At 40.8% G+C, this 25,958-nt stretch overlaps 7 protein-coding genes and 1 long non-coding RNA gene across 14 annotated transcripts; 5 read left to right on the forward strand and 3 right to left on the reverse strand.

Moving 5' to 3' along the window:
* Positions 1 to 2,626: 2,626 nt before the first annotated feature.
* On the reverse strand, positions 2,627 to 5,632 carry LOC129584034 (very-long-chain 3-oxoacyl-CoA reductase-B-like). Of its 2 annotated transcripts, XM_055476125.1 has the most exons (11): positions 5,474 to 5,632; positions 5,173 to 5,409; positions 5,041 to 5,110; positions 4,898 to 4,944; positions 4,420 to 4,494; positions 4,150 to 4,263; positions 3,990 to 4,048; positions 3,884 to 3,928; positions 3,614 to 3,808; positions 2,987 to 3,139; positions 2,627 to 2,920 (listed from the first exon to the last, which is right to left on the reverse strand). In XM_055476125.1, the coding sequence occupies exons 2-11, from the start codon at positions 5,195 to 5,197 to the stop codon at positions 2,867 to 2,869; spliced, it is 837 nt and encodes a 278-aa protein (XP_055332100.1). In that variant the 5' UTR covers positions 5,198 to 5,409; positions 5,474 to 5,632; the 3' UTR covers positions 2,627 to 2,866. The 2 variants fall into 2 exon arrangements, with proteins under 2 accessions (XP_055332100.1, XP_055332099.1); XM_055476124.1 differs by lacking the exon at positions 5,474 to 5,632 and having other exon boundaries at positions 5,173 to 5,467.
* A 1,496-nt stretch (positions 5,633 to 7,128) lies between these two features.
* Positions 7,129 to 8,901, forward strand: LOC129584011 (uncharacterized). The gene is made up of 2 exons (XM_055476090.1): positions 7,129 to 7,462; positions 7,882 to 8,901. The coding sequence occupies exons 1-2, from the start codon at positions 7,306 to 7,308 to the stop codon at positions 8,475 to 8,477; spliced, it is 753 nt and encodes a 250-aa protein (XP_055332065.1). The 5' UTR covers positions 7,129 to 7,305; the 3' UTR covers positions 8,478 to 8,901.
* A 693-nt stretch (positions 8,902 to 9,594) lies between these two features.
* Positions 9,595 to 11,528, forward strand: LOC129583902 (uncharacterized). Of its 6 annotated transcripts, none has more exons than XM_055475937.1 (3): positions 9,595 to 9,788; positions 10,183 to 10,308; positions 10,667 to 11,528. In XM_055475937.1, the coding sequence occupies exons 2-3, from the start codon at positions 10,203 to 10,205 to the stop codon at positions 11,233 to 11,235; spliced, it is 675 nt and encodes a 224-aa protein (XP_055331912.1). In that variant the 5' UTR covers positions 9,595 to 9,788; positions 10,183 to 10,202; the 3' UTR covers positions 11,236 to 11,528. The 6 variants fall into 6 exon arrangements, with proteins under 6 accessions (XP_055331912.1, XP_055331910.1, XP_055331911.1 ...); XM_055475935.1 differs by having other exon boundaries at positions 9,596 to 9,788; positions 10,144 to 10,308; XM_055475936.1 differs by having other exon boundaries at positions 9,596 to 9,788; positions 10,148 to 10,308.
* LOC129583904 (uncharacterized) lies at positions 10,448 to 12,049 on the reverse strand. Its single transcript, XR_008689828.1, has 3 exons — positions 11,794 to 12,049; positions 11,476 to 11,546; positions 10,448 to 11,158 (listed from the first exon to the last, which is right to left on the reverse strand). It is a non-coding gene; the product is annotated as an uncharacterized LOC129583904 (long non-coding RNA).
* LOC129583903 (uncharacterized) lies at positions 11,988 to 13,577 on the forward strand. The gene is made up of 2 exons (XM_055475938.1): positions 11,988 to 12,419; positions 12,931 to 13,577. Exons 1-2 carry the CDS (start codon positions 12,272 to 12,274, stop codon positions 13,455 to 13,457), a joined length of 675 nt encoding a protein of 224 aa, XP_055331913.1. The 5' UTR covers positions 11,988 to 12,271; the 3' UTR covers positions 13,458 to 13,577.
* A 2,615-nt stretch (positions 13,578 to 16,192) lies between these two features.
* On the forward strand, positions 16,193 to 18,382 carry LOC129584014 (uncharacterized). The gene is made up of 3 exons (XM_055476095.1): positions 16,193 to 16,530; positions 16,676 to 17,044; positions 17,513 to 18,382. The coding sequence occupies exons 1-3, from the start codon at positions 16,359 to 16,361 to the stop codon at positions 17,716 to 17,718; spliced, it is 747 nt and encodes a 248-aa protein (XP_055332070.1). The 5' UTR covers positions 16,193 to 16,358; the 3' UTR covers positions 17,719 to 18,382.
* A 112-nt stretch (positions 18,383 to 18,494) lies between these two features.
* Positions 18,495 to 20,873, reverse strand: LOC129584050 (BTB/POZ domain-containing protein 6-like). Its single transcript, XM_055476140.1, has 6 exons — positions 20,452 to 20,873; positions 20,257 to 20,379; positions 20,037 to 20,196; positions 19,658 to 19,842; positions 19,363 to 19,498; positions 18,495 to 19,301 (listed from the first exon to the last, which is right to left on the reverse strand). The coding sequence occupies exons 1-6, from the start codon at positions 20,610 to 20,612 to the stop codon at positions 18,840 to 18,842; spliced, it is 1,227 nt and encodes a 408-aa protein (XP_055332115.1). The 5' UTR covers positions 20,613 to 20,873; the 3' UTR covers positions 18,495 to 18,839.
* Positions 20,874 to 21,949: 1,076 nt separating this feature from the next.
* LOC129584123 (organic cation/carnitine transporter 2-like) lies at positions 21,950 to 25,006 on the forward strand. Its single transcript, XM_055476236.1, has 8 exons — positions 21,950 to 22,317; positions 22,435 to 22,495; positions 22,675 to 22,841; positions 23,055 to 23,251; positions 23,329 to 23,559; positions 23,733 to 23,867; positions 24,032 to 24,308; positions 24,584 to 25,006. The coding sequence occupies exons 1-8, from the start codon at positions 22,018 to 22,020 to the stop codon at positions 24,956 to 24,958; spliced, it is 1,743 nt and encodes a 580-aa protein (XP_055332211.1). The 5' UTR covers positions 21,950 to 22,017; the 3' UTR covers positions 24,959 to 25,006.
* The last annotated feature ends 952 nt before the right edge of the window (positions 25,007 to 25,958 follow it).

The raw sequence follows: 25,958 nt of genomic DNA on the forward strand, positions 1-25,958 counted from the left end.
CGTACTGCAATACAGCACTTTGATATGGAACTACGAAATATAGATATCTATAATACAGTGCTTCGAACTAGGCATCGATCCAGCACAATCTCGATCATCTGGCCAGAAACCAGAAGCACTGCTCCGCTTCAGAACGCCGCCCGTCATGCGCGTTGATCACTACATATTTTTAGGTATTTACCAACAACCATCTTGCTTTTATACGATGTCGCTCTTAAAAAGACCACGAACGCAGCGCTTAACGTTTTGTTATAGAGCTGCCGCAGATAGTACATAAACTGTCTTTTTACTGCTACGATTTATTGCACTGAAAGGGAAGTTCTGGTGCGGTTGCACTTAAAGACTGGAGAGATTTCACGCGATGTTGCTCTCGCCGTGTACTCGTAACAACTTTAACCAGCGATACGATCAAAATGGTTCAAAACTGCTAGCGAAGTTTTTCGATGGATGATTTGAGAATACCAATAAAAAATCGCTTATTTTTAAAGAGGCTTTTGCAAAAGTGACCAAGGAATTGCTCAAGATACGACCGGTAACAAAGTATATGTGATTCCGCTTTGATTTTAATGATTTTTTTGATTCCCTGCTTAGCGCGTACCTATAATCGTGCTGTCACGCGAACCTGCCGTAATACGAGCAATTTTTAAAATTAATCATTGTTAATCATGGATTATTACCGTACATCCAGTCATCAGTTGGAGTCTCTAACGCGTCTGCGTTATATATCCATTGCGGAAATTGTTATGGCCTGCGGTAATTTTTTGATTTTATTTACGGCTGGAAAATTCAAATCCACATGTAAGTCATAGATTTAACTATATTTAATTCTCAGAACCACCTATTACTTTACGTAATACGCATTTAACAATCCCAGTTGCGCTTTTTTGATATTAGATGTTAACAAAACAGCAAGCTTATTATAAAGCAGTGCTTACGGGTTAAACCGTTCGCAAAATATGCGTTTACACAATTTCTGGAATATTCAGTTTAAAATAATTAAGTTCCAGAAATGGACTTGTTAGGTGCCCTATAATTTGTTTTGCACGATTGTAATTGTGACAAGTAAACATGTGACTATGATAAACCGTTGTCAATGGATTAAACAGGACGTGAAGAAAACTTAACGTTAACGCTTAAAGTTAGTTTTCAATAAACAAAACTCAAGCTTTCAACTTACAATTAGTCGTGCCAATAACATACGACCACGACTATACGTTTTTCGCGTGAACTTTTGTATGCTACCCAAACCAGTTCAGTTGCATTAGTGTTAATTTATTCACGTGGTTTACAACAGTTGTTATTGCTGCCATGTCATTTCACACTCACAAAAATTTCACGCACACAAAATATATTACTTGTACCGTACGTATAATTTGATATAAACCAGATCGCTTTGTATTGTTTGGGTCAGCCCGGCTAAGTCTACCGTGAATTCATAATATTGCGTCGTAAATATAAGGTAGATATTATGTTGAATTATTGATGATGTACGTAGATATATAGTCTAAGTAGAATTATAACGTGATAGTTTTAATAAAATTATGTACGGTATATATCGATACCTCGATATAAAATGCGTACGATTCAATCTTCCTTGCTTTTTAGTTATTGGTGAACGTTATTCATGGTCATGGTCATGGGCGTTAGTTTCCCGCTTGTCGTTGGACTTCATGATCCTGTACACCGGATGTTGGGGATTATTTGTCGCGCGAACGGCACGTCAAGGTGTCATGTCCAGGAGGTCGTTCATGGCGTTGGGCGGGCTGAATCTGATGCTGTGCGTTATTTCCGCTGTAATGCTGGTGTTCCTTATAATTAACGCCATCCTCACCGGGGTACTGGAGGATTATCCTCTGAGTGATCCCGGACATTTTTGGCTGGGTGCGGATTTGCCCAACATGCAGACCGATTTGGCGAATGGCACCGGTTATATCCCCTCACCGGACCACTATCCCAGCGTCACCGTCATTGTATCGGCATACTTCCTTATTGGCCTCTTTTTGATTTCATTGGGTGTTTTGACGGGATTTGCAGCGAGGATATGCAGAACGAACTTGACGATTTTGACTCGTGGTTAAAAATAACTGCATATACTGAATTACCCCATATTTCTTCTTGTTGTACACATGCGCCTCGCTAGAGTAGACTGAATCAACTGATTCGCAACAAGCACATCCGACAACTCGATTCACATTACTACTGTAACGAAATTACGAAAAAAAGTACTTTTGGAATTTATCTGTGGCCGGGGACGAAGTATCGCATTAGCGTGACGTTTTCGTTCACATTAATAAAAAGATAAAATTAATGGCAATAAATATGCGATTTTACCGGCACCGCTTTATTAATTCTGAAATCGTTCGAAAACAGTAGTTTTCCAAAATTTGTCAACGGGCGACATTCATAATCATCTGTCAACACAGCCAACACAAAAAGAAAAGCAAGCAAGGCTAATCGCATACACTCAACGATAAATGACACAAAACTTCTGTCATTCTACGTATATACAAAGTAGTAGGACTTCTGAAGTATGTGAATATATTTTCAGAATCAAAGAAGTATGTATTTACTCTGGGTATTGTACAGTACGTTCATATCGTATCCTACCCTATATATAATATAAGTGTTTTAGCTTTCACTTAAACATTTCTGTTTTAATCCATCACCACCATTATTAAGCATCATGGAATGCAAACGGAATGCAAGTTACTCCCAGAATATAAAATTAATAAATATCGTAAAACGCAGGCGCTTTAAAAAATATGTAGTTAATTGGAAAAAAACTCAAAACATCCCAAGGTAATAACTGTAACTTAAATTAGCACGATTGTGGCAGGAGAAGACGAGCTGTGAGCAAATATTCTACTCAAACATGGGGAATGTAGGCTTCGTTAACGTTCTTCCAGGAATGATACCACCCCTAAAACACAGTTATTACGAAGCAAACCCTCTGGTAAGAACAAAGAACTTAATGCAATGTCTTTACACAAAGGGCAGTTTTCCAGTGGCCGTAAGTACGAGAACGGAGACCGAGATGTGCCAACGCGCCGGCCACTGCTTGCTCCGGCATGGCGACCAGCGGATGACCTTCCAGTTCTTTGAACATTAAACTGGTTTTCGTAGCTCCAGGAATATAACTCTACAAAAATAATCCCAGCGTAAGAAATCTCCGTTTCCAAATAACATCATCATGCATGCAATGACAATTTGCAAAGACAAGACAGAAATACAATACTTCTATACATACATACGCTACACATATTGTACATTAATACGAATGCAGTGATTTTATTTTGCATAAACTACGTTATCTCGAACGTCAGTAATTCAACATGCTAGCATGTAAGTACGCATATCTCGGTATATAACTACCTTCTTTTGAGAACGAAACCGTTTCTGAATCTACCACTACCAGTTAAAGAGCAACGGTAGATACGCACCGGAAAACGCAAGATTGTGATCAGAAAAATTTGCAGAAGTGCTTCGGTAAAATAAGCTTTAGCAGCTATGAAAGTAATACCGGCACCGATCGTATTGTATTATGCTCTGGTCGATTGCTTGTACAAAGGGAAGCCAAACTCTTCTTTCCAAGAATGACGGAAGTAAGACGTACCTGGACAAAAATTCCCTGATCCTTATATTCATGGTGAAGCGCGATGGAGAATGAGTCCAGGAATGCCTTGGTCGCGCCGTACACCGTTAACCCGGGCGAGGGGTTAACTCCCCCGAAAATAGCGCCCACATTGATCACATAGCGCTTTTCACCCTTTTTCTTGGCAATCATCAACGGCAGGACAGCGCGGCTTATCTGCAATTATGTGCCAAACTGTAAAAAGTAAATTCGATGAATCTAAATCTTTTAATTACTGTGCTTTTAGCTTACCATCACGACACCGCGCGCGTTGAGATTTACAATGCCGGCCACATCCTGAAACGTAAATTATGACATTATTCATGCAACGAAACAATAGAATAACACTAATTCGTACTTCGTCGGATCCGGTGGTAAGGAAATTCCCTACTCCCGCGGCAGTACCGGCGTTGTTTACTACAAGCAAAAATATTAAATGCACTGGATATCACATATAGCAAAATCAAACCGCAACAAATGGAAAACGTTAAATCAATTGCGATTATATATCGGCAAACCTAGCAGGGCGATATTGAGATTCTGCAGTTCGTTGCGCATCTGGTGAACGTTTTCCGGTCCCATTTTGCCGATGTCGAGTGAAATAACTTTGGTCTGAATGTTGAACCGGGTACCTGAAAATGCGCAACGGAGATCGCTTAACTACTGATACTTTCTGCAAACCAGAGTCATTATTAATTACCGAAGATTCGCTGCAATGATTATGAACTGAATAAAAGCGAAATCCGAGCGTAAATTGCACCTGTAACATCAAAATGTATTCCACCTACTGATATCTCGAGCAACGGCTTCCGTTTTGTCGAGGTTCCGGGCAATCAGAACGACATTAAGGCCTTTTCGGCCAACTGTAATAGACGCAATTAACTTATACGGCTATCACGTTATCAGCACAGTGGAGTTAAATTCAAACAACTGTAAGCCGTTTTTGGAATGAAATTTGTCTGAAACACAATATTAAAGTGGAAAGTTAAAATTCCTTTTCTGAATATTTTTTTCTGTAACAAATAAAGAAATTCCATAACTCGTCGAAGGCATTGTTAAACAGTTATTTCATTTTACTCGTATTTATTAAGTCGACATCAAATTTAGCCAATCTCTATTTAATACTACATGTATTTATAAAAAAATAAATTTCCGTTTCGAAACCTTTTTAAATACTTGAAGCCACGTTGAATTTTGAATTATTTCATTTTAAGCTTAAAATTATAAAAATTTTAAAATTATGATTTCAACCCTATCCTAACAAACCTGAATCGCAAATTCCTTTCCGATCCCGTCGTTTGCTCCCGTAACGACTACATTAAAAAAAACAGTGACTTTATACACAGTGACACCAACAAAAGCAGAATCAGGAGGTATCTGGCCATAAGGGAAAACCGGCGACAACGTACCCGCCCATTCTCCTGATTTTTTTAAATCCGCTCCGAGATTCAACGGCACAGCCAAACCGTACGTAACAAACTGCAAGGACGAGCGATATTTCAGAATATATTCGGGGTGTAATTGCGCGAATCTGCAAATACCGCTTTTCCCAGAGAAACGGCCCATTTGGCGGACAAGTAGGCCAGTGTCACTCCGCCAACCACGGTGAAGATGGGTTTGGCGCGCTGGATGAAGGAGCTTTCATGGTAGAAGTAGACGCGCAGTCCGGCAGGCATATGATCGAAGACGGCTTCGTGGACGCTATCCAGAGCGTTACGTGTTTGGGCTAGCATGTTGCAGTAAGGGGATGAGCAGGTGTTCAGAAGGGTAAACGAGCACTACGGGTAGGGATTGATAGGTGCACTAATCAAGAAGAAATAAAATGCAACATTTGCACCTTACATGTTTTTCACTTGCGGGTCTTTGCAGATGACGTACTTGTTGTTTACGAGTACAGAAAGACACCGGGAATCGCCTCGCGTACTGTATGGGTATGATCAACACACCGGTGTTTAACACCTGTACGTCTAATGTTTATATTAAGAGAAGTACTATACTGCACTTCGATACTATTAAAAATCGTTATTTCTACTGCACAACCGACGGTTTGGATTTGTTCGTACGTGCGGTGCTAAATGCACCCGTGCGCATTTCAAGTACCGTACAAGTCATTATTATGGTACCATAGGCTAATTTGAACCGGAACATAAAGTCTGGTGTCTAGACGACCGGGATTTAAAAGCATTTACAGAGTACAGTAATATTAATACAAGCTCAGCACGGATGAATGTAGGCTCACGATTAGTGGTAAATTTAATTCGTGTGAACTTTCACGTGCACTGTAATGCAACCTTGTCAGAATGAAAACATTGTATTAAATTCAGCGAGAGCACTGGGAACATTATAGTAATCGTTTATGAAATTTGGCCTGTTAACAGGACTTACGTTTACGGTTTAACAGGTGTTACGTTTACGGTTTACTTGCGCTAGGTTTCTGCGCTTGTACTATTTCAGAGATACCAATGGGGATTCGGGTTAATGTATTCAATATTGGTGAAACTGTTCGTTGAAATTCTTAATGCAGCTTGTAGGTTGGGGACGTACGTGTTCTCTGAACAATAACCGAAGCACAGTGGTCGTAACTACTGTATACTGTAGTCACTGTCATTTTGCAGCGCATTTTGCAGTGCACCACTACAGTCTACAGATATGCGCGTGGTTACAAAGCAGCCCGTGTTAGTCCTATGGCATCAATGGTAACAACTAACAAGTGTTTGAGTGACCACTGGGCGTAACAAAATAAAGTTCACAAACCGCCAACAGCCCAGGAACACTTCTCGCAGTCTAAAGATTCTGTTGCACTTTAAATCGGCAAAATCGAGTGATTAGAAGCTGAGATCACTGGCCGGGAATAAACTGGCCGAAATCCTGGCACAGATAATTAGTATTCATATAATTAATTCATGGTCACAGAAAAGTTTTGCTGCCTTTTAAAAAAGATGGCGCTTTCTCACAGTAACACTGCTTTATAAATGGGCAATTTTGCGATGAATGGATATGAATGAACTGTACGACAACTATATAAGTAATAACAATGTTATAGTTACCGGAGACAATGAGACTTTAGAGAAATTGTCAATGCCTTTTACCTAAAATGACTAATTCGAACGCTGTTGATTTAGTGTAACAAATTAACATAATTTTTGCAATTTATTGCCACTCTACCAGTGCCAGCTTATCTATAGAATTAGAGGTACATAGTATTGTACATACCGTGCTTAAAGCCTTAAAAAATGAAACATACCCTACATACCGTCGACGCACAGCGAAGTGTAAAGTCGGCATTTGCGCCAGCCACCAACGTGCGCATCTGGTGGAGAAGCGAAATGGCCAGAGCGCTCATTAAATAATGCCGACATGACAGCTGGTTATTTCAGCTTTCCAGACTAGTTTTTTAATGACAAAAAGCTTACTCATCTCCATCTTAGCAATGCCATCGGCAGCTAAATGCTGCATTAATAGATCTCCCCTGGCTACGAAAATAGTGCGGCAATACTTATGCATAGTCGCAATTGCAGCCAAGCTACACTTGACTGCGTTCTACATTCAATGCCGCTAATTTCTGCGGTGCAATTTACAGCAGTACCGCCAGGGTTCCGAAGCGTTGCGGTGGCCTAGACTAGAGTCCTCCGCGCGCACGACGGAAGTGTTCTGGCTGTGAACTGTAGTAGTGGATGCTGTGCGTGTTTCTTCCGGAAGAGACCATGGATGTCGTCCGCGGCTACCGGCTGGAATCGCTGTCCCGGCTGAAGTGCATCTCCATTACGGAGATCCTCTTCGGGCTGATTGGTCTGCTGCTGTTCATTGTCGCCATCGTTCTCGCCTTAACGCGTAAGTTGTAAAATAGTGTTGCCCTGAGTTTTGGTTTGCTGATTGGGAGTATTTTACACGAAAGTATTTTACTGCAACCACAAACTGCAGACGTAGTCGAATTCCGCTTTATACGGCATATAAGTGATAGCGATTACTTAAGATATAAGCGGTGTTTCCAAACATTGCAAAATTGATACGTGCGTTTTGCACGCACCTAGTACGGTACATTAGCAATTCTGACTTTTACAATACCCACGTAAAACAAAACAGTTTTATAATTATTTTTATCGCATACTGGTCACTGGTGTATTTCTATCTCGTGTGAATGTACTTTTTATTAATTAACTTTGCAGTAAAAAAGCGCAAGCACGTATGTTCTCATACGGAATTATGTAATAAAAAATTTTATTTTATCGGGTCTTATTGTGAATTTGCAGACCGTTCTACACAGGACAACCACTTAACATGGTCCTGGTCACTCTTTCTCATTGTCGGATTCTACTTCCTCCTGTTCATCGCCGGCTGCTTCGGCGTCCATGTGGTACGACGGTGCCGGAAGGGCGTGGCATCCTCGTCGTCCTTCACAGCGTTGGCTGGCATGAATGTGATCCTGTGTATTATATATAGCATTCTACTGGTGCTAATAATTATCTCCGCAATTCTTGTCGGCGTCCTGGCGCATTACATGCACGCCATCCTCAATCATATCGCCCAACTATTGAATCTGCACAAAGATACCATCTATGATCCCGCGCAGCCCGCTCCCGGTCATACCGCGCAGGAAACCGTGCATAAAGTGACCAGCGCGGTGACGATTGTGATGGTGGTCATTTTTAGCGTGATCGGCACGTTTTTGTTGTTGTTCACTATCTTGACGGGATGCGCGGCGAAGATTAGCCGGCGTAATGCGGCCATCCTGAAAACACCGACATCCGGGAATTACAACGATAGTCTGCTGGCGTCCATGGGCGGAACGTATCCCAAGCAGGTGTCCACGTACGGAGAATATCAGCCTATCAGGCAGCAAATCTGAAAGCATGTGAAGATTTTTGGCATATGAAATGTAGACGCCCACGCTGACTTCAAACGCAGGATGTGTCGTTAATAATATTATGTTTATGGACCCTCCGACACTGCTTACACAATACGGTTAAATTTCATGTGTAAAGTTATGCATCTGACATTTTGCACAATCTGTGTGTTTGCAGAAAAATTTAATTTCAGCGTTTAGCCGGCTAAATTCTAATGCAGCTTTAGAGTTGTGGCTTGTTGCTCAAGTCATGTAGAAATCGGCAGCAGTTGTTTTTTAGAGTGGGAAGCTAGTAGAAAGTATAAAATGTTGCTTTATTGCTAATTAAACAACCGCTTTTTTTGTGCTCAGCAGCACGGGATGGGTGTGCCATATACACGCCTCCATAAATTTGTATGGCATTATCAATAAAAAACAGAATTCAGTATGTAATGGGAGCTAAATTTATATTCATCCCCTTTAGCTTTAGCTGTAATTTAATGCAAAGATGTCAGTATAACTACGATAATTTTCAAGCATTATTCATAAATTACCAGATTGATCACTTGAATCACATGTGTCACCTGCCGTACAATCATACACAAGCACGTAAGTTCTATTTATATACAGTACATATATAGCTAAATATCGGTAATTTTATTTAGTCTAAATCTGTTGGTGCCTTTTTTCCAGAAATTCTGCCAGAACTACCAACAAAACAGCATTTACGAAATACTGTATGCGCGGATAATTCTCACAATTTCGAAGTGCCCACCGGCACCGTTGATTATGTCCCAGACTTTCAGGCACCTTACTGCGTTTCATACAGTACAAATTGTACAATGTCATAGTAAAAATTACGGTAAGTAATTAACTAATTGTAAGAAGAGTACTTACCAGTTAGTTGCAAGTATCTCTTGCTACTGATGGAAATGGAAGTCATAGCATTACATGTACAGGTAGTCGAACCTACTTTTGATCGCGCTTGGCCTTGTAGACACTTCAGCTAAAAATATCTATATTTCTCAGCGGTTAAAGAAGTCTGTCTACGCTTTCATTTTGTTACCCAAAAACCGGAAAAGCTGGTTTTTTTCCGTAAAATTAAAAATGCTACCCGTTCGTTCATTGAGACAGTATTCGGCATACACTCGATCGAATTTTGTGTAGCAACAAGTGTCGGCAAAACATTGCTTACATTTTTTGTGTTGTATTGTAACATATACGAGTATTGTACCATACATAATGACACTGCAGTTAAAAACCACGGTATACAGAACGTTTGTAAGTTGTAGTTCTACAGGTACTGCAATCGTGTACCCGGCCCTTGGTTCGCATGTAAGTACAATAATATGGCTGCATTATATTGGAGATGGTGCGCGGCAGAGCGAATACTTTTAATTACATCATTTTGCTTTGTTGTTGTGCTTTTGATTTGCTACAACGCTTTTCGTTAGTACTAGAATAGTAATTACAGTAGTAAAACAAATTTTACCTTCGATTTAAACTCGAATTCACTGGAGCGAATTCTCCGAGGTTAGTTATGCTATACTGACAGTACCTATTGTTAAGGTGAACCTCAAAACACTTCTACGTACGTTAAAGTTATTCCGTATTTAATACCGGAATAAGCAGACACAGAATCGTTATACAGTATATATAGTTAATCATAGGTATTTTGCATTTTCATAAGCTAGCCACATCTGGGATTATGCTTTGTACGTCAACGCAGATGAAAAAGCGTATTTGAGGATGGAATTCCAGCAACTGGAAGCACTGACACGTCTCCAGCGCATATCGATCACCGAAATTGTTTTTGGAATTTTGAACATTGGCACAGCCATTTGGTTGTTGATAAGTAAGTTATGACAACTATTTAAGATTAGAATTAATTCATCATTTACATTACAATTAGGTAAACATGGATGCGGTAAAAATAAAAATCAAAAGATGATGTACTTCCAGTTGCAGGTCCCAAGGACAGAATTATGTTTTATTTTTATACATAAATCATATACTTCTGTCTTATGTATCTTTACATTTTGTCTTCCGGTTGTTGCTCCAAATGTATAACATTTTTGCCTTATATACATAATAATTATAGATGTGTGAATCTACAAAACATGCAGTGTTCGGCGAAACATAACATCCGGAAATCAAGAAATAAATAAGAAAAACGAAATATGCTGTTAAATGTTAGCTGTTTTTATTAACAGAGATTCCCAACGAGCACATTTGGCCTGTCGTTGTACGGCTGCTATTCGACATCTTCTTGATGGTCACCGGATCCCTCGGTGTCCTGGTTGTTAAAAAGAGTCGGCAAGGAGCCCCATCCCAGCGATTATTCTTTCTAGTCGGCGCATTCAACATTATTCTCTGCATCCTGTACAGCTGTGCCGTGGTATTATGCATCGCCATTGGTGTACTGTTTATCTGGTCGCCGTACTACCTAAAGGTCGCATTGGATAAAGTGGCCGAATGGCTGGGAACATCGCCGGAAGGCCCACATTCCTCCCAGCTGCCCGGCGGCACACCGACCACCGCGCAGAACGTCAACGTAATCGTCTTTGTGGTGTTGGTGGTGCTGATCTCGGTGATTTGTATATTTGTACTGATTTGCGCTATACTGACCGCGGCGGCGGGGCGGATTAGCCGGCGCAACGCCACCATCCTGGAAGCGGATCCGGTGACGATTCCACCGCGCGGTCCTGCCAAAGAGACGAATGTCAGAGTATCCAACAAGCAGGGCTATCGTTCGATAAGCGATAAAGAGTATAAAGAGTAATACAATTGGTATAACTTTACACACGCTCTCCTGCACTTTATACTCACAATCAGTTCCGTAGTTTCTGGGATTTATTAAATTCGTTTTTTTTATTATTCGTAACTAAAGCGGAGAAATGATGCGATACTTTGTAATTACAGGATAACGTAAAGGTTTTGTTGTTGTAATTTTGTTATGTTGCTGTATATGATTAGTGCTAAATCTGTTCACAATTAGGACACCCGCGTATTAACTGATTACCTTGCAATTATCTGCAGATAAGCTCTTAAATACTCCAGCAAATTATGAGAATTCGGAAAAAAATGCCGTAACTGTAAGAACAATTTTTGATAGTACAACAAATACTGCGTACTTAGGCCTTGTCCCGAATTCAAAGCGAATCTCGCTTTGGTACGGTTGCTCAACCGCACGAGGTGGCTGTACGCAGTGGCCACGCCTACAGATACGGTACGCGAAGCTACCTCGCGAGGTGGAGTTGCTGTATCGCAACCAGATTCGCTTTGAATTCGGGACGAGGCCTTAGTACAGTAGGTACGGTAAGTTGGCTAAACAAAGTACCACACGTTCACCAGCCATATTAACACCATATTTGATGACTGATGGTAAGTGCAGATGAGAAGCAAATAATTTTGTTTGCTGGAGGAACAGTGCCGGCAGATATATTGTTCTCTAAAAAACAGCAATAACTGCGCTGGGAAATCACGGAACTCACGGGTACAGCTTAAAAACAAATATCGCAAAACGCATGATTCGATAATAATATTATTAGGCGTATCTGTATATGACAGGAAATAGCCGTTCTAAGAAACCTAAAAGCTAAATACTGTTGAACTTCGGTCTGGTTTGAACGGAAACATACAGATATACTACAGCACAGCTGATCCTATCTTTGCGAGTAGTTCTATTCTGTCACACGTGTCTCTATTTTCTGCTCAAAAGTGCATGCGATCGTTGGTTATTTAACTTATTATTTATTTATATTTTACGATTCATTTACCGTCTTGCTTGAGTATGCTACTGTACGTAGCGTGCAGAAATGGACTCAAAAATTTATCCATACAAATCGGTGCCAATGGATATTTCCGCGCTGCACAAAGATGAATACACTCGCATACATCGTATATCACTTGCGCAGATTATTATGTCCATAACAGGATTGGTGGGGACAATCATTTCATGTCTTGGTAAGCAGCTATCCTTTTTATCATTGTGATAAACTAGTCCTCGTTATTGGCATAAAGGCGCAGTATTTAGCAGTTTACTTGCTTACAGTATCACTGTAACTTTCTTTTAACACTGCTTAATTAATTGTAATAATGCTTTCGATCAATTATTGTAATTAATTCCTTCGACACACTGGGCAGGCTTGCGCAAGTTCGACAACTACGGTTAGCAACACATATTCAACTCTAAAAAACTGTATTGAGTCTGCTTTTAACACGCTTATTTTACAAGAAAATATTTGTATGTATCCGTGTAAGGTGTTAATGGTGAAAATAGCTGAAAATGTTTGCAGTTGCAGTTGCAGTGTATATGAATAGAAATAAATGCTACGTGGGTACTGTGATTATGCATGCGATGGCATTAAAAACTAACAATCTCCTCTTTTCATGACTTTGAATTTCTTACAAATATATGCGCATTATTACCAAGCTTTGGTTAATTTCTTGATGTGTGGTTGACTTAATTTTGTAGTTATATCTGGTGAACACTTGTACACAGTTCTGGCGGGACTAACTGTGGACGGCATCATCCTAAGCGCTGGATCGTACGGTCTAAAAGTGTCTCGTACCTACGAAGAAACTGCCTGGAAAAAGAACAAAAGCCGGCTGCGCATCCTGTCTTGGTTTAACATTATCTCGGCCATTTTCCTTTGCGTTGTTCTAATACTGTTGATCATTGCGGCTGCCATTATTCCAACGAATCTGCATTACCTTGATTTAGCCGTCCGGGAAGTCGTGTCAGCCAATAATACGCTCCATTATCTGGAACAGAAGCAAGGAAACGGAACAACATTCTTCGTCCCGGGCATCAATGTCGGCGACTCTACCATCACTATTCTAATTTCCTTTATGGTTATTTGTGGCATCTTTTTGCTCACCAATATCGTGCTTTCTCTTGTAACCGCCAAGATCAGCCAATATATTCTTAATAATTTCTTCCGGAATAGCAAACTAGGAAGCCATGGAATTAGTATCACTGTTACGAACGATGAATCCTGAAAACGGACCGTTTAATGCGATTTGTAAATTTGTATGTAATTCTGCGAATTGTCAATGTATTTTTATTTGTTTATCTGAAAGATGACAGATTCGATCTCAGGGTCAGTGAATAAAATACCTCTGGACAAAATTGGAGAGATTCCATAATAACAATTTCGTGGTCCTGTCCAGTAGCTGTGGCAAATGGGCATACAGTAATAACGCAGACTACAATATACAGCATTACAACGCATTTTGTATCGAACGTACCGGTAGTTAACATTAACATAGTTACACATTACTGTTTCAAAATTATTATCCTCTGCACAAGTAGTTATGTATGGATTAATTCTTAGGTAATAGTGCAGTAATTACGATTTTGTTTCACATCTCTCGATAATAATGGCTCAATTATGGTGCGATTTTCATTTATAAACTTGACAATTTCGAGTGTATTTAGTAGTAATTATTAAAGGCATTGGAGATTAATAGTAGACCTTGGATCGATTTAAAAGAATTTAGATAGCTGTCAGTCAGCGTCAGATTTGTTCGCCGTATCCCGAGTTTCCTCAACAGATTTCATTGTGCTGAATCGAATGAAAAATTTGGTAAAAATATTCACTGATGGAATCAATCGCTGTCAGGTTTTTGCAGTACTCGTACTTGTACTTATTACTACTTACTTTAATTAAACGATGATCCGGATGGTGCGGTATTGTTATTGTACAATACTTAAGGAAAATGGCCCGGTACATGGTGTCAAAAATCGTATTAATAATCGACCGAAGCGAAGCGAAGGTCCTCTATGTTCAAGAAAACGGGAATTTTTGTGCGTCGGTCACGCACGTCGGTCACGCACTAAGTTGTCGGTCACGCCCTAAGTAGTTAGGGCGTGACCGACACTTAGGGGCACTTAGATGAGACTGCTAGGCGCTCAATAACATTTAGGCACTACAACGTAGGGGAACCTGTAACCGCGCATTAAACCAAAACACTAATGTGCTTACTAACGTGTTTTGTCAGTCCTAAGAGCAAATTTTACTAAACACGGTACTAACAGAATGTCCTTAGACTAACTACCAAGAAACAGCGCACAGCTGACTGATTTAGCAGCTGAAGTGATAGTAGACCCTCTATATTCAAAAAAAGCAACCCCTATCCTTTTTCCTGTATCATTTATTACTGACATAGAAGTAGCACCGTTCTATGCTAGCATATAAGACCGAAGCTAAGCTAGGAGTCGGAACAGTAAAAGGAATGTAGTCCAGCAAATTCCTAGATTCAGCTTGATTCAATTCTATCTGCTAAGAAACAGTGGATTGGCAGGGGCGCAGACATTAAGAAACTGCAGAACGGTAAACGAGATGTCGTAGCAACCGTAACCTTTGTTGTATTTATGACCTCTGTCCATTGTGATATCTATTGACCTACGTTTGCATTGTTAGTCAATCAGTTAGCAGACAAATCTTGAGCGGCAACTCGTGAAAACGCGTAACAGGGCATTCTGCCGCAAGGTTGTAATGAGGACCACGCCCCTATCGCGGGCAACTTTTTTTTTATTTGGCGCCCAAAACTTGCTCGTATCACTTGCAGTACGTATAAAGAGTTCGGTAAGCACGTTTCCACTTAAAAAGAAAAGCGTCACTTACTCGTACTTTTAGCAGTAAGCGGCATTAATATTCCGTGCATCTTGTACTAATGGTGAGTAATGAACGTTAATCTGTAGTATACGAATGTTATGGAAACACATACAGTCTTGTAATCAATATCGTACTCAAGGACTTTGTTGTATTACTTACATTATACAGAATGGTGAGTCTTAGTACGAAAGTCTTGGCAAGCAGATATGAACGTATGACCTCGTTGGGTCGTGTCCTTCATTTGGTCCACCACTCATTTTGTCCACCACTCATTTCGTCCACCATTCATTTTGTCCACTGTACATTATGTCCACCATACAGTTCGATGCACACTACCGAGTTCGATTTATACTTTACTGCACCTACGCAAACGCTAACTCTGTGCTGAAACGATTACAGTGGTTTAGGTTAAACGATATACAACACCTCGCAACCCTCAACACTATGCTGAGAAGTGAGAACGATTACTGTGCTTTAGGTTATCTTAGGATTTCTTAGATTCATTAGGTAATTCTACCCTAGGTTTTCTTAGGTAGTAATTCTTTTCGGCTTTAACGGTATTCATCGGTTTGAACTTATAAACGGTTCTCTGTAGTTTAAAGGAGTAAATAATTAGTGGACAAAGTAATTGGTGGACAAAATGAATGGTGGATAAAATGAATGATGGACAAAATGAATGGTGGACGAAATAATAGGAAGCCCGTTAGGTTATGTTTCCCTTTACTGTTTCTAGCAGTAGCTTCGCTTCGGTCTTATAGTGCTAGCCTAAAGCGGTGCCCTTTCCTAGTTATTAATACGTACGATATCTATACATCGCGCCGCACATTAAGGATTTTAATTGGTTTAATACTCGTATTGTACTAACAAAAAGCTCTGAGCCTCGAAGAGTCATGCTCTGTGCACTACGTGCGTATGCGGTTTGGGTTAATAATAATTATTATTATTATCAATTATTCTTACTGCAGGTTGTTTTTCTCAAAGTGCAGTACTCGTACATGAAATTAATTTTACTACGATCTAAAAACGATGCACCGCATGTATTGTACGTCACAGGTTGCGCCAAAGGCAATACCTACTGTACAAGATACGCCGTACGTTATACCCCTATGTCTATTTGCACAAGACAATCCGCATTTCTCGGTCTATCATGCTAGACACTTTCCATATGTGTGCGATGATTACTTACTGCTTCATGGGTTTTCCTTTCCAGCTGACCAGAGTTTTAGTTCCTAGTTATCTTCTGCGCTAATAGATATTTTGCGAAAAGAATCGACAACGGTTCATGCGTAACGGATTTGTGTATCCATACAAGATGGACATTAGCCACATTGTCACTCCCGAATATCGCCTGGACTTCATTTCCAAACTGCACAACATCTGCACATTCCAGGCAGTTTGCGCTGCGTTCAGCCTGTTGCTGCGCTTCGGCTCAGCTGTTCTAGTAGTCTCGTCAGGTACGCATCGTTGTTATATATAGCTGTTAATCTTATTATTTCTTCATAACCAATCGTCTGTGCGTTACGTGGATTAAGTACTTATTATTTGAGAAGTTTTACGTTCAGCTGATATCGTTGTGTGTTTTATCGTGTTTTCCCGTAGATTCATCGGATCCGGAAGACACCACACTGCACTACCTGCGCGCCCTCCTCATCGGCGTGCTAGACGTGACACTGTTCAGCAATGCGTTCTTCGGAGTGAGACTGATCCGGAAACTGCTCAGCTGCCGTCATCTGCCGAACAGTCGCGAGGAAATCTTTCTGCAGTCGCGTCTCTTCGCCAGCATCGGCGCCGTCAACGTCGTCTTGTGCATCGCGCACGCCGTCGCCTGCGTCCTCATCCTCATTCCCGGAATCATCACCCTCCTCGCCTACTACCTGCAGGCGCACGCGCTCCTCATGGATCAGGTGACGTGGATGCAGACCGTCTTCGGACGTCAGCAGCTGGATGATACGGAAATCGCCATATCAAGTGCGCAACATTTGCTCGAGAATATTTTACAGTTATTATCTTTATTTGGGGTATCACGTTTTTGAAAGATATATCACATGCTTCTTTCAGAATTTAAAATTAGCGTGAAATTGCAGCGTTCCTTACTGCGAATATCCACGTTAAAAAAGGGATATCGCTTTCACTTTTTACTGCAGTATACTTCTACGGAAACTCTAAATACAGCTTCAGATTTAATTTAATCATAACAATTTAGTGTACTATTTTAGTACATCTAATAAATTACAGTAACTGAGTAACATTTGGTGTGAAATTACAGTTTTTCTATTGAGTATTAACGGGAGACAGGAATAATAATTTTATCTTGAATAATGATAATCTGTGCGTATACTCTGAATGAAGCTGCAGATTAATTGTAATTATTTTGAAATAATTAAGCGCATTCATATGATTCGAATAAATCTGTGTTTAATGCTGTAATTTTTACAGTGCTGTATTCGCTTATGGTGGCGGTGCTGTGTGGAAAGGCCGCTAAAATTTGCCTGCGCAATGCAGTCATTTTAAGGGACTGTCATGATGGGGTTCTGGATACTGAAGAAGCCAACCAAAGGGAATTCATCGTGGATGGAAAATACGCCAAAAGCCCACCACCCTACTCCGAACGCGATCCGGCTTTGCAGCAGGGACTGGTGTAAATGGCTCGTAACTGCGGTGACCGGAGAAGCTTATGTCCAGAAATCTCAACAGGAAATGCGGATGTGATACGTACTGGGCAGGATTAGTAGCATGGAACGATTCAGACAGATGCCTACTTATCGAGTTTATGCGCTACAATACTCAAAGTTATAGTGAATGAATTCCGTTTGAATTTTAATGCAGACGCTGTGTACACTGGTTTACATAACATTATATTTTTGATAACGATTAATTTCATGATGGGCAGACGTTGTATTATGTATGCAATACTTGCGTAAAATTTGCAGTTTATACTTAATATTATATATGTGAAGCAGTTACAGTATACTGTAACATGCGTCCACGGTCCACTGTGTTAACTCTTTTTAATTGTCTTTGCATAAACGTGATTGCTGACAACTTGGCACAAACGGCAAGGTCGACCAGGAATGACCAGGGGCAGGATCCACGCATCTGCTGTGTTATAGAGAATTAAAGCATATTATTCCAGTTTCCAGTTAAGACAAGCTACTTTGTGCGAGCGGAAGAAGCAAGGGGCATGACATTTTTCCGTTTGACACTCAACTATAACATTCATGTTTTTCAAGTCCTGTTACGTACTACATACATAGTATACACAGGCACAAATACTTAGTAGTGTGGCGTAAGTGTATAAACCGATGTTATTGAACATATTATTGTGATCCTTGTGAATAAGTCGACAAACTAAACGCGCGCGAATAATTAAATATGACCAAAATTGTTGCACGTAGGAAAGTTCTGCTAATTTTGTTCTTTTACTTGCTTGTGTCCATCTAGAAAGTGGCAGCAATAACACAATTACAATACCACAAAACACCGGCAAGGAACAAATCCAGAAGTCTACATGGAAAATGGTTGATATACTAAAATAAAAACAACAAATAAAAATACAACCAACTAAAATAAAAGAAAACCAAATAAAAATTAAAACAAAAAGCTAACAAAAACCCAATATTTGTAGGTAGGTAGTAATACCACAAGAGAGCAAAAACACCAATTAAGTATTTACTGTAACGACACCCAAATGTCTGCTAAGCTGATCTCGTCCTTTAATACCACACCAAAAAGCCCCCCGATGACACTACCGTTGCGCGGCTGTTTATTCATCGACATGCCTGCGCGAGATCTTTAGTTCCATGAAATGCGTGCTGTACTCGCGGTCAGCGACGCTGACAGTATGTCGTCCAGCTCGCAGTGAGCCGTATGTCGCCTCCTTATAAGCTCCGTCAATGTACGCTTTCACTGGCAGACCACGCTTTAATATATCCATGGCTCGAACGGCCTTTATGCGCTGCCGGATACCCCCTTTATCCTTAGCGTTATCCATTTCATACTCGTGTGAGAAATCAGAAACGTCGTTTCCCGTGACGGTTGCCGGATACCAGTAGCCGTTGTTGTACAAGATAAAAATCTTCTCCATCGGTTTGTACGTGTATCTCGACGTGAGGCGATACATGAAGTGGCGCCGGGGCTCCACAGAAAATTCCAGCGCGGGCTCTTCACTGGTTGAATGTTTACTCAGTAACACCCGCGACACTTCTTTGTCTCTCAGTAGACCACTCTGCAAACGAACCACACAGCGGAATTCATCAACACGGTAATCTGTTTAGCAATTTTCCAACCTTAACAGGCCCGTTGGCAAGTTGGGCCTCATTCAGCAAGGCAAAGCGCACAAGGAACAGTGCAGGACCCAGCATCCGGCGGCGATTTGCGGGTGACGGGGAGAGCTTCTTGCGAGCGCAGGCGGCCGCTGCCCATCTAAACAACCAGACAAGCATAAAGAAATACCGAACGCACTGCACCTTTAGTGCTTCAAAAAGGGCCGCTTGATGTTTTAAAACAAACCGGGCCGAGAGACCATAAGGGAACATTTTGCACATAGACAGTTGCTGCGAAAAACACGCTGCCACTACTTACTTTTCCACAGCCGTGTAGACGAAATTCTCCCTTGCCGACAGTGTGTTGCGCTGCAGAATTCGCTCCAGCGTTTTCCGCTCCAACTGGGTGAAGTGTGCCGACTGGAATACCGCCTCGCTGGATGCATCCACCACGTCCAAGCATGTCTCCACCACAGGATCACAATCCGGAGACCAGCGTAACGCCTGCAAAATCGCGCAGTCGTCACACACTAGAAATTTGGAATAAGGCTGGTGAGTGCCTATCTCGAATGCCGGCTAAAGCCTAAAGGATTTTAAACAAAAATAGACCGAGACAATTATGGACTATCTTGCCCATGCTTCTTGAATTGTCCGGTTCCCTGTCACAAGCAAAACTACGAACTAATGCTTAGACCTACATTTTCCAAGTACAGGAGGCAATTGTCCGCGTCGAGGTCGTTGAGGATGAAGTCGGTGCAGCGCTCGGCCAACCAGGGCAAATCGTACTTGTCGGCACAGTACAGCGTCTGTACCGCGTTCTCCGGCAGGAGATTGTCCATCGCATCCGTGTAGATGTATCTGGAATGCAGAGAAATGAACCCAGCGTACGTAACTGCACAGTATGGGGTGAGCGCCTGCCTGAGCAGGTTGTCGAAGGCATCAGGAGGGATGTCCGCGATGTCGATGGCAGTGTCACACCGCTCGGCCAGGCTCCCATAGAACATGGTGTGGAACACGTCGCTGCTGATGCCGAGAGTCAACCTATAGCCGAAAAGCAGCGTTTATAGCGCTTTATTCACTGGTTATTCATTGCGAAGGCAACGTCGTGCTTACTTGTGCGCGCGGAACCTCTTGACTTCGCCACACAGGCGTCCAACTGCAAATTCCACATCGCTCAGCTCACTCTTCGATAAGGCATCCTTCCAGCGACCGCTGGCCTGGGAGACCGTGCCGCGACGTTGGGAACTCACAAAGGGTGCGGACTTCTGCGCCATATAATGAGAATTGCTGAGAACAGGTCTTTTTGGAACTGAGAGAGGCGAGTACACTGAAAAATCAAACTTGTCTAAAAACGGAAACGATGCATTCGCAGTCTTAAATCGCAGTTACGAACGACAAATCCCAATTAGAGTCACGTATCGCGGTAGCCGATTTCTGCTAGAAATCAAAATGCAGTTTTCTTCTGAAGATAAGATTCATTAAGAAACAAATTTAAGCATAACAACAAACATGTTAACAACTGAAAACTGAAACTGCCACAAAACACGAAATAAGGACTTTCAAAATTCAAAACTAGAACAGGACTGAATGCGCCAGCAGAGAAAAGCTGCAGATGTCTCCCCGAGGGTGGTTGCGTCATGCGTGGTATGTTTGGCTATTTAGTACAGTATGTAGCCCGGCGGGACTCGACTCAGTCGACTGGAAGCTGGTCACTGTGTGGTCAGTGGTTAGTTAGTGTGTTAACTGGGCGAGTGCCGCCACGGAAGCTCGACAACACCAACGATTTTCCCGGCTTGGAGAAATGGCCATTTACTTAGTGTCAGCTGCTTTTCTGTTTTCTACGTCTCTGGACGAAATGCGGTAGTAGTAGATCAAGATAAAAGTTACTTACCGTTACGTAATGAACTTGTTTAAATAGTTCTGATCGCATTTTCTATTTAATTTACGTGATTCCCGCCAAGCTGATCGGCCAGCTTCAAACTACGGTTCAGGAAATAAATAAATTTTCCTGTATGTAATTGTATAATCATAGATAATATATATGGTAGTGTGACTAGTGTCCCAAATCCCGAATTTTTGCAAATGTACTGGGTAGACAAAACGCAGCCCCGCTAACTTTGAACCGAAAAATTAAAAAATACAGTCACTGATTTTCCTAAAGGTAAGGATTAATCTAACCTGGACTTAGAATACGTTACTTACAGTAACTCAATCTTTTCAATAAATTTTGTTCAACAAGTATTTTGCGGAACAGTGAAATAAGGTACATGTATTTGTTTCAAATTTCGATCAAAACGGAAAGCATTTTGAAATTTTCGGTTCCGTAGTAATTTAATGAAACGACTCTTTAGACAGAGTAAATCGAATGTCTAACAATTTGTCACGCCTAGAATAACTCATAATAACTCGTAACTCGGTTGAAGCAATGTTTTGCCGGTATGATGGCGAATACAGTGTATTGTACATGTGTACCGTACCCTGTGCCTTCGATTATTCTCTCCGTTTCGTTACTGTGTATAATTTCTGCATCCGTGTAAAACTGAATCATAATAATTTTTGATGATGAGCGATTACCAAAATTTTATTACAGCAGATTAGATATACTTTCCGTCGCCGTTTTTCATGGTGGTATATGTGGTTTTCAAGATGCTGTGATATTTCGAAGCGTTATATAATATCATGGATGCTGAGCTGCTGCTTTCTTTGACACAGAAGAAATTCCCCGGACGGTTCCAATGGATGCAGTTAGTGATTTTGAGTTTGCCGCTGATTTTGAGCGGAATGAGCGATACCGTGGTAGTATTTTATGGCTTAGAGCCGATGTTTATGAAAGTGAACATCTCCGGAAATTCCAGTACCAACCGTACAGTGCTGTTACCGTTCAGTATGTTTCGTTCATCCAACGCTTGCGCAACGTTTGGTGGAGGCGAAAGTCTGGAATACATCTACCAGGACCAACAATGGTCCATCATAGCTGACGTAAGTTGAGCGTAGAAGGCTGATGTTATAATTATTACAGCAACTATACATCTAACCAAAGGTCAAGCAAATTGAGCAGGCGCATTAATTGTTTGACCGCGCTTTCTGTTTATGTAGATGGGTCTCATTTGTGAGAAATATTGGCTACTTGCCTTTGCAACTACGATATATTTTCTTGGTACGTGACGCTTTGTTCTACAAATTACCGAATACACTGCTTTTTAGCACAGCAAAAATTTTACTGTAGATGCATTACGCATGAATATCGGTCTGGATATACTGGAAATTTGAGTTATCGAATTACTCAAACATATCCACTGTATTTATCCCAGACTTCCGGCAGTTTGATTTTTAAAGGTCAACTCATCGGAAGCTTCTTTAACTGGACAGCGGATGTTTATGGCCGTAAAACGACGCTTTTGTTGGCAACACTGTTGTTTACCTGTTTGAATACAGGACTAATATTCATCGCTGATTATGTCTTATTCAGTATTCTGCGTTTCATTGTCGGCTTCTGCAGACAGGTGACAATAATACTTAATTTGCTAACCTATTATTAGTTCTACACGGAACGAAACAGATTTTTAAGTAGGATACTTTTTATATCTGAGGCGTAAGGTGCAGTTATTAAAGATACTTTTGTCTGTTATTGATGTTTTTAAAGGATACATAGAGTAAATTAACAGTGTTAGTAACTACTGTATCTAATTGCGATGCATTGTGTGGTTGCGTTACAGGCATTAGGCAACATTGCCTTTGTATGGATCTCTGAGTGGATTCCAGCAAAGCAGCGCAGCAGTTGGTCGGCGGTATCCCAAATCTCCTACATACTCGGAATGATCATTCTGGCCTTGATTGCATATTTTCTTCAAAAATGGTATTTCATCCAAGCAGCATTGAGCGCGTTTGCCGGCGTTGCGTTGGTGCTTTTATGGTAAATAGGAATTGCAAATTAGCTTGTTTCCGGACGCTAATTTAATCGTAATAGTAAAAGGTCATTTGGATTCGTAGGTTTGCTCCAGAATCTTTGCGATGGATTCTGTTGCAAAGGCAGTATAGCCGAGCGGAGAGGCTATGTCAAAAAATTGCAAAAATTAACGGCATGAACGCGGAGGAGAAAATTTGTTCCGCATTTGAATATGAATCGACGGCGTCTATTCTTAAACGTAAAGGATCGTACTTCTTCGCTTGCTTGTCCACCCGAAACATAAGAAGATTCACTGCACTCTGCTCGTTTGTATGGTAAATATATTACGATTTGAAAAACGTATTGATGCTTCATTAACAATTTTTCCCGCGAATATAACAAGTGAGCGATCAACGAGTACAATAAAATGCAAAGCAGGGCAAAAGATACTGCACGTTTATATGAAATGTTCTGTGCATTCAGATGAAACGCAAATTTGTATTGATAGGATGGGACTGCAAGTCATTTATGTTGGCTTAATCCTATTCATCAACAAACTCCTAGGGAATATTTTTCTAAATTCCGCCATAAGTGCCACCTTGGAACTCATACCACGAATACTGCTCATATTGCTGTCCACAAAGTACGTTCCACTTACAGTTACATATTGGTAACTATATGTACTATATAAAAAATACGCGCTGTTCAGCATTCTTCGACGAATTTATTTACAATCCCCATCACGATTACTTCAAAAATTATGGAAGTTTCAACTGGCTGGCTTTCTGATTATAATGATACTCGTAGATACGTTTTCGGCAACCGCCCATCGCTGATGTTTTACACCGGATTGGGAGGGATAATTGCACTAGTTGCCGGCCTGGTCCCATCCAGTATTTTGTATTACGGGCCTGTTGTAACTGCGTTGGTGATGATAGCTCGGATGGTCATTTCCAACTCGGTCTCCGTTATGTACACGTACGCTTCGGAGTTGTTCCCAACGGTGATACGAAACAGCGGAATGGGCGTATGTTCAGTTGCTATGCGGATAGGATCAATGGCAGCGCCTCAAATTCTGCTACTGGTAATTTTATTTTAAATTAACCGCCAAATATGTACTGTAATCCAGACTGTTTTCTATACATAGCAAATTATACGATGTAAAGAAAAAATGTTTTATAAACGTTTAATTGTTAGCTAGAAGCTTTAGCACATGGATTTAATTTACACCGCAAACTTACAAGTTAATTCCAGAATCATTATCAAATAAAAATTTGAAACTGTGGCAGAACAGTTTAAACAGAAAATATGCTAGAACCTTTGAAGTTATAAAATTATTCCGTAATATTTCATTTACAGGGAGACTTAGGTGACTATACCGGACTTCCACTGATAATAATGGGAATATGCGCATTATGTGGCTTCTTTGCTGCCGCTCTCCTGCCGGAAACGCAGGGAACTAAACTAATGACAACCGTGGAGGAAGCCGAGAAATTCGGCGAACAAAGCTGGGCATCATTCATACAAAACGTGGACAATGCTAAAATGAAAATTACACGATCTAAATCCGTTGCATTTCAAGAGAACCATTCAAAAGTCGACGGTGAGTGTGGACCGTCCAAAGGGGATGTTACAGAAGTGTGTGGAATTCAGGAGCAGAAAGTTGTTATTGTTAAAAAGAGCAATAGCTTGCCTGATACAGATAAAATCTCCGTGCTTAGTATGGAACCATAACTTCATGATCTACTTTCTCTTCCTATAATACGACGTTTTATGCTCGCTCGCTTCCACTGTTGTGGTTACTCTAGATTTGGATGCTTTGGATTATCCATGTGCAATATCATTATTAAATTTGCAAACATTATTAAAAACAGCTGTTATAATGTTGTGCTTAGCTTGGTAGGATAATGTGACCTATCGTACATGCGTATGGAGTAATGGAGGTACATAGATAGTTAACAAATTTTTTTAACATTATTATTATTACTAACCATAAGATTATATTCTAAGAGCAGTTATTATTTCAGATCAGTCATTTTCCCAGTTGACACTTGCAGCTGCCATACAAATGTACCTGCTTATACGACCATATTTTCGCAAACGGTAATCAAAATATGTGACCTTTCGGCGACGTAACCGAGTCGCCATTTTACGTCAATAAATACCGCAAATCAACCACTGCCACATTTTATTGTGCTGCAGTTGACATGTCACTGTATCCTAAATCCGCTGAGGCCCTTAAATTTTTATATTGGAAAACGGCAGAACTGCAACCGTTTAATTTTCTGTAAAAGGTACGTACGGTTAAGTTAGTGAGATTGGTTTAACAGATTTAGCATATGTCACGTGTTGGCCGACACAGAGGAACGCATCTGTAATTAGGTTTCTCGACCGTTTTATCTAGGAAATGTTTCATGTTGTTTGATTAAGGGTTGCCCAGCGTAATAAATTGTTTGCTAACAATTAGCTGGTAAAGCAAAATTCAACGTAGTTTCTGTAATATACCATACTAATAACAACCCTACTCTGTCTGCAAATAATAACCTGGGAGCGAGTTACCGCTGCAGTCAGAAATATTACTACGAGTACCATACGACTAGTGTACATGTATTCCGTTATCCGCGACGTAATTACAAAGAATTGTAGTCAAACCAGCACGGTGCCTGCGCACTCATACTGCGTAATACAATAAAGATGATCCGTAATTTCAGAAACTGCCTGAAATTAGCAATAT

The sequence above is a fragment of the Paramacrobiotus metropolitanus genome, unplaced genomic scaffold (genome assembly GCF_019649055.1).
Source record: "Paramacrobiotus metropolitanus isolate TYO unplaced genomic scaffold, Prichtersi_v1.0 Parri_scaffold0000012, whole genome shotgun sequence".
NCBI lineage: Eukaryota > Metazoa > Tardigrada > Eutardigrada > Parachela > Macrobiotidae > Paramacrobiotus > Paramacrobiotus metropolitanus.

Bases quoted from the DNA above. Each gene is read 5' to 3' on its own strand.
- LOC129584050 (XM_055476140.1), bottom strand. From the start codon at position 20,612: ATGGCGCAGAAGTCCGCACCCTTTGTGAGTTCCCAACGTCGCGGCACG. The intron at 19,843-20,036 runs GTAGGTCTAAGC...GCGATTTTGCAG, and splicing joins GCCTCCTGTACTTGGAAAAT to GCGTTACGCTGGTCTCCGGA. The intron at 19,499-19,657 runs GTAAGTAGTGGC...CTGGTTGTTTAG, and splicing joins GTCTACACGGCTGTGGAAAA to ATGGGCAGCGGCCGCCTGCG.
- LOC129584034 (XM_055476125.1), bottom strand. From the start codon at position 5,197: ATGGGCCGTTTCTCTGGGAAAAGCG. The intron at 4,945-5,040 runs GTACGTTGTCGC...TTTTTAATGTAG, and splicing joins AAAATCAGGAGAATGGGCGG to TCGTTACGGGAGCAAACGAC. The intron at 3,809-3,883 runs GTAAGCTAAAAG...ACATAATTGCAG, and splicing joins ACGCGCGCGGTGTCGTGATG to ATAAGCCGCGCTGTCCTGCC.
- LOC129584014 (XM_055476095.1), top strand. From the start codon at position 16,359: ATGCGTAACGGATTTGTGTATCCATACAAGATGGACATTAGCCACATT. The intron at 16,531-16,675 runs GTACGCATCGTT...GTTTTCCCGTAG, and splicing joins TGTTCTAGTAGTCTCGTCAG to ATTCATCGGATCCGGAAGAC. The intron at 17,045-17,512 runs GTGCGCAACATT...TAATTTTTACAG, and splicing joins TACGGAAATCGCCATATCAA to TGCTGTATTCGCTTATGGTG.
- LOC129584011 (XM_055476090.1), top strand. From the start codon at position 7,306: ATGCTGTGCGTGTTTCTTCCGGAAGAGACCATGGATGTCGTCCGCGGC. The intron at 7,463-7,881 runs GTAAGTTGTAAA...GTGAATTTGCAG, and splicing joins CATCGTTCTCGCCTTAACGC to ACCGTTCTACACAGGACAAC.
- LOC129584123 (XM_055476236.1), top strand. From the start codon at position 22,018: ATGGATGCTGAGCTGCTGCTTTCTTTGACACAGAAGAAATTCCCCGGA. The intron at 23,252-23,328 runs GTAAATAGGAAT...TTGGATTCGTAG, and splicing joins GTTGCGTTGGTGCTTTTATG to GTTTGCTCCAGAATCTTTGC. The intron at 24,309-24,583 runs GTAATTTTATTT...TTTCATTTACAG, and splicing joins CGCCTCAAATTCTGCTACTG to GGAGACTTAGGTGACTATAC.
- LOC129583903 (XM_055475938.1), top strand. From the start codon at position 12,272: ATGGACTCAAAAATTTATCCATACAAATCGGTGCCAATGGATATTTCC. The intron at 12,420-12,930 runs GTAAGCAGCTAT...TTAATTTTGTAG, and splicing joins GACAATCATTTCATGTCTTG to TTATATCTGGTGAACACTTG.
- LOC129583902 (XM_055475937.1), top strand. From the start codon at position 10,203: ATGGAATTCCAGCAACTGGAAGCACTGACACGTCTCCAGCGCATATCG. The intron at 10,309-10,666 runs GTAAGTTATGAC...TTTTATTAACAG, and splicing joins AGCCATTTGGTTGTTGATAA to AGATTCCCAACGAGCACATT.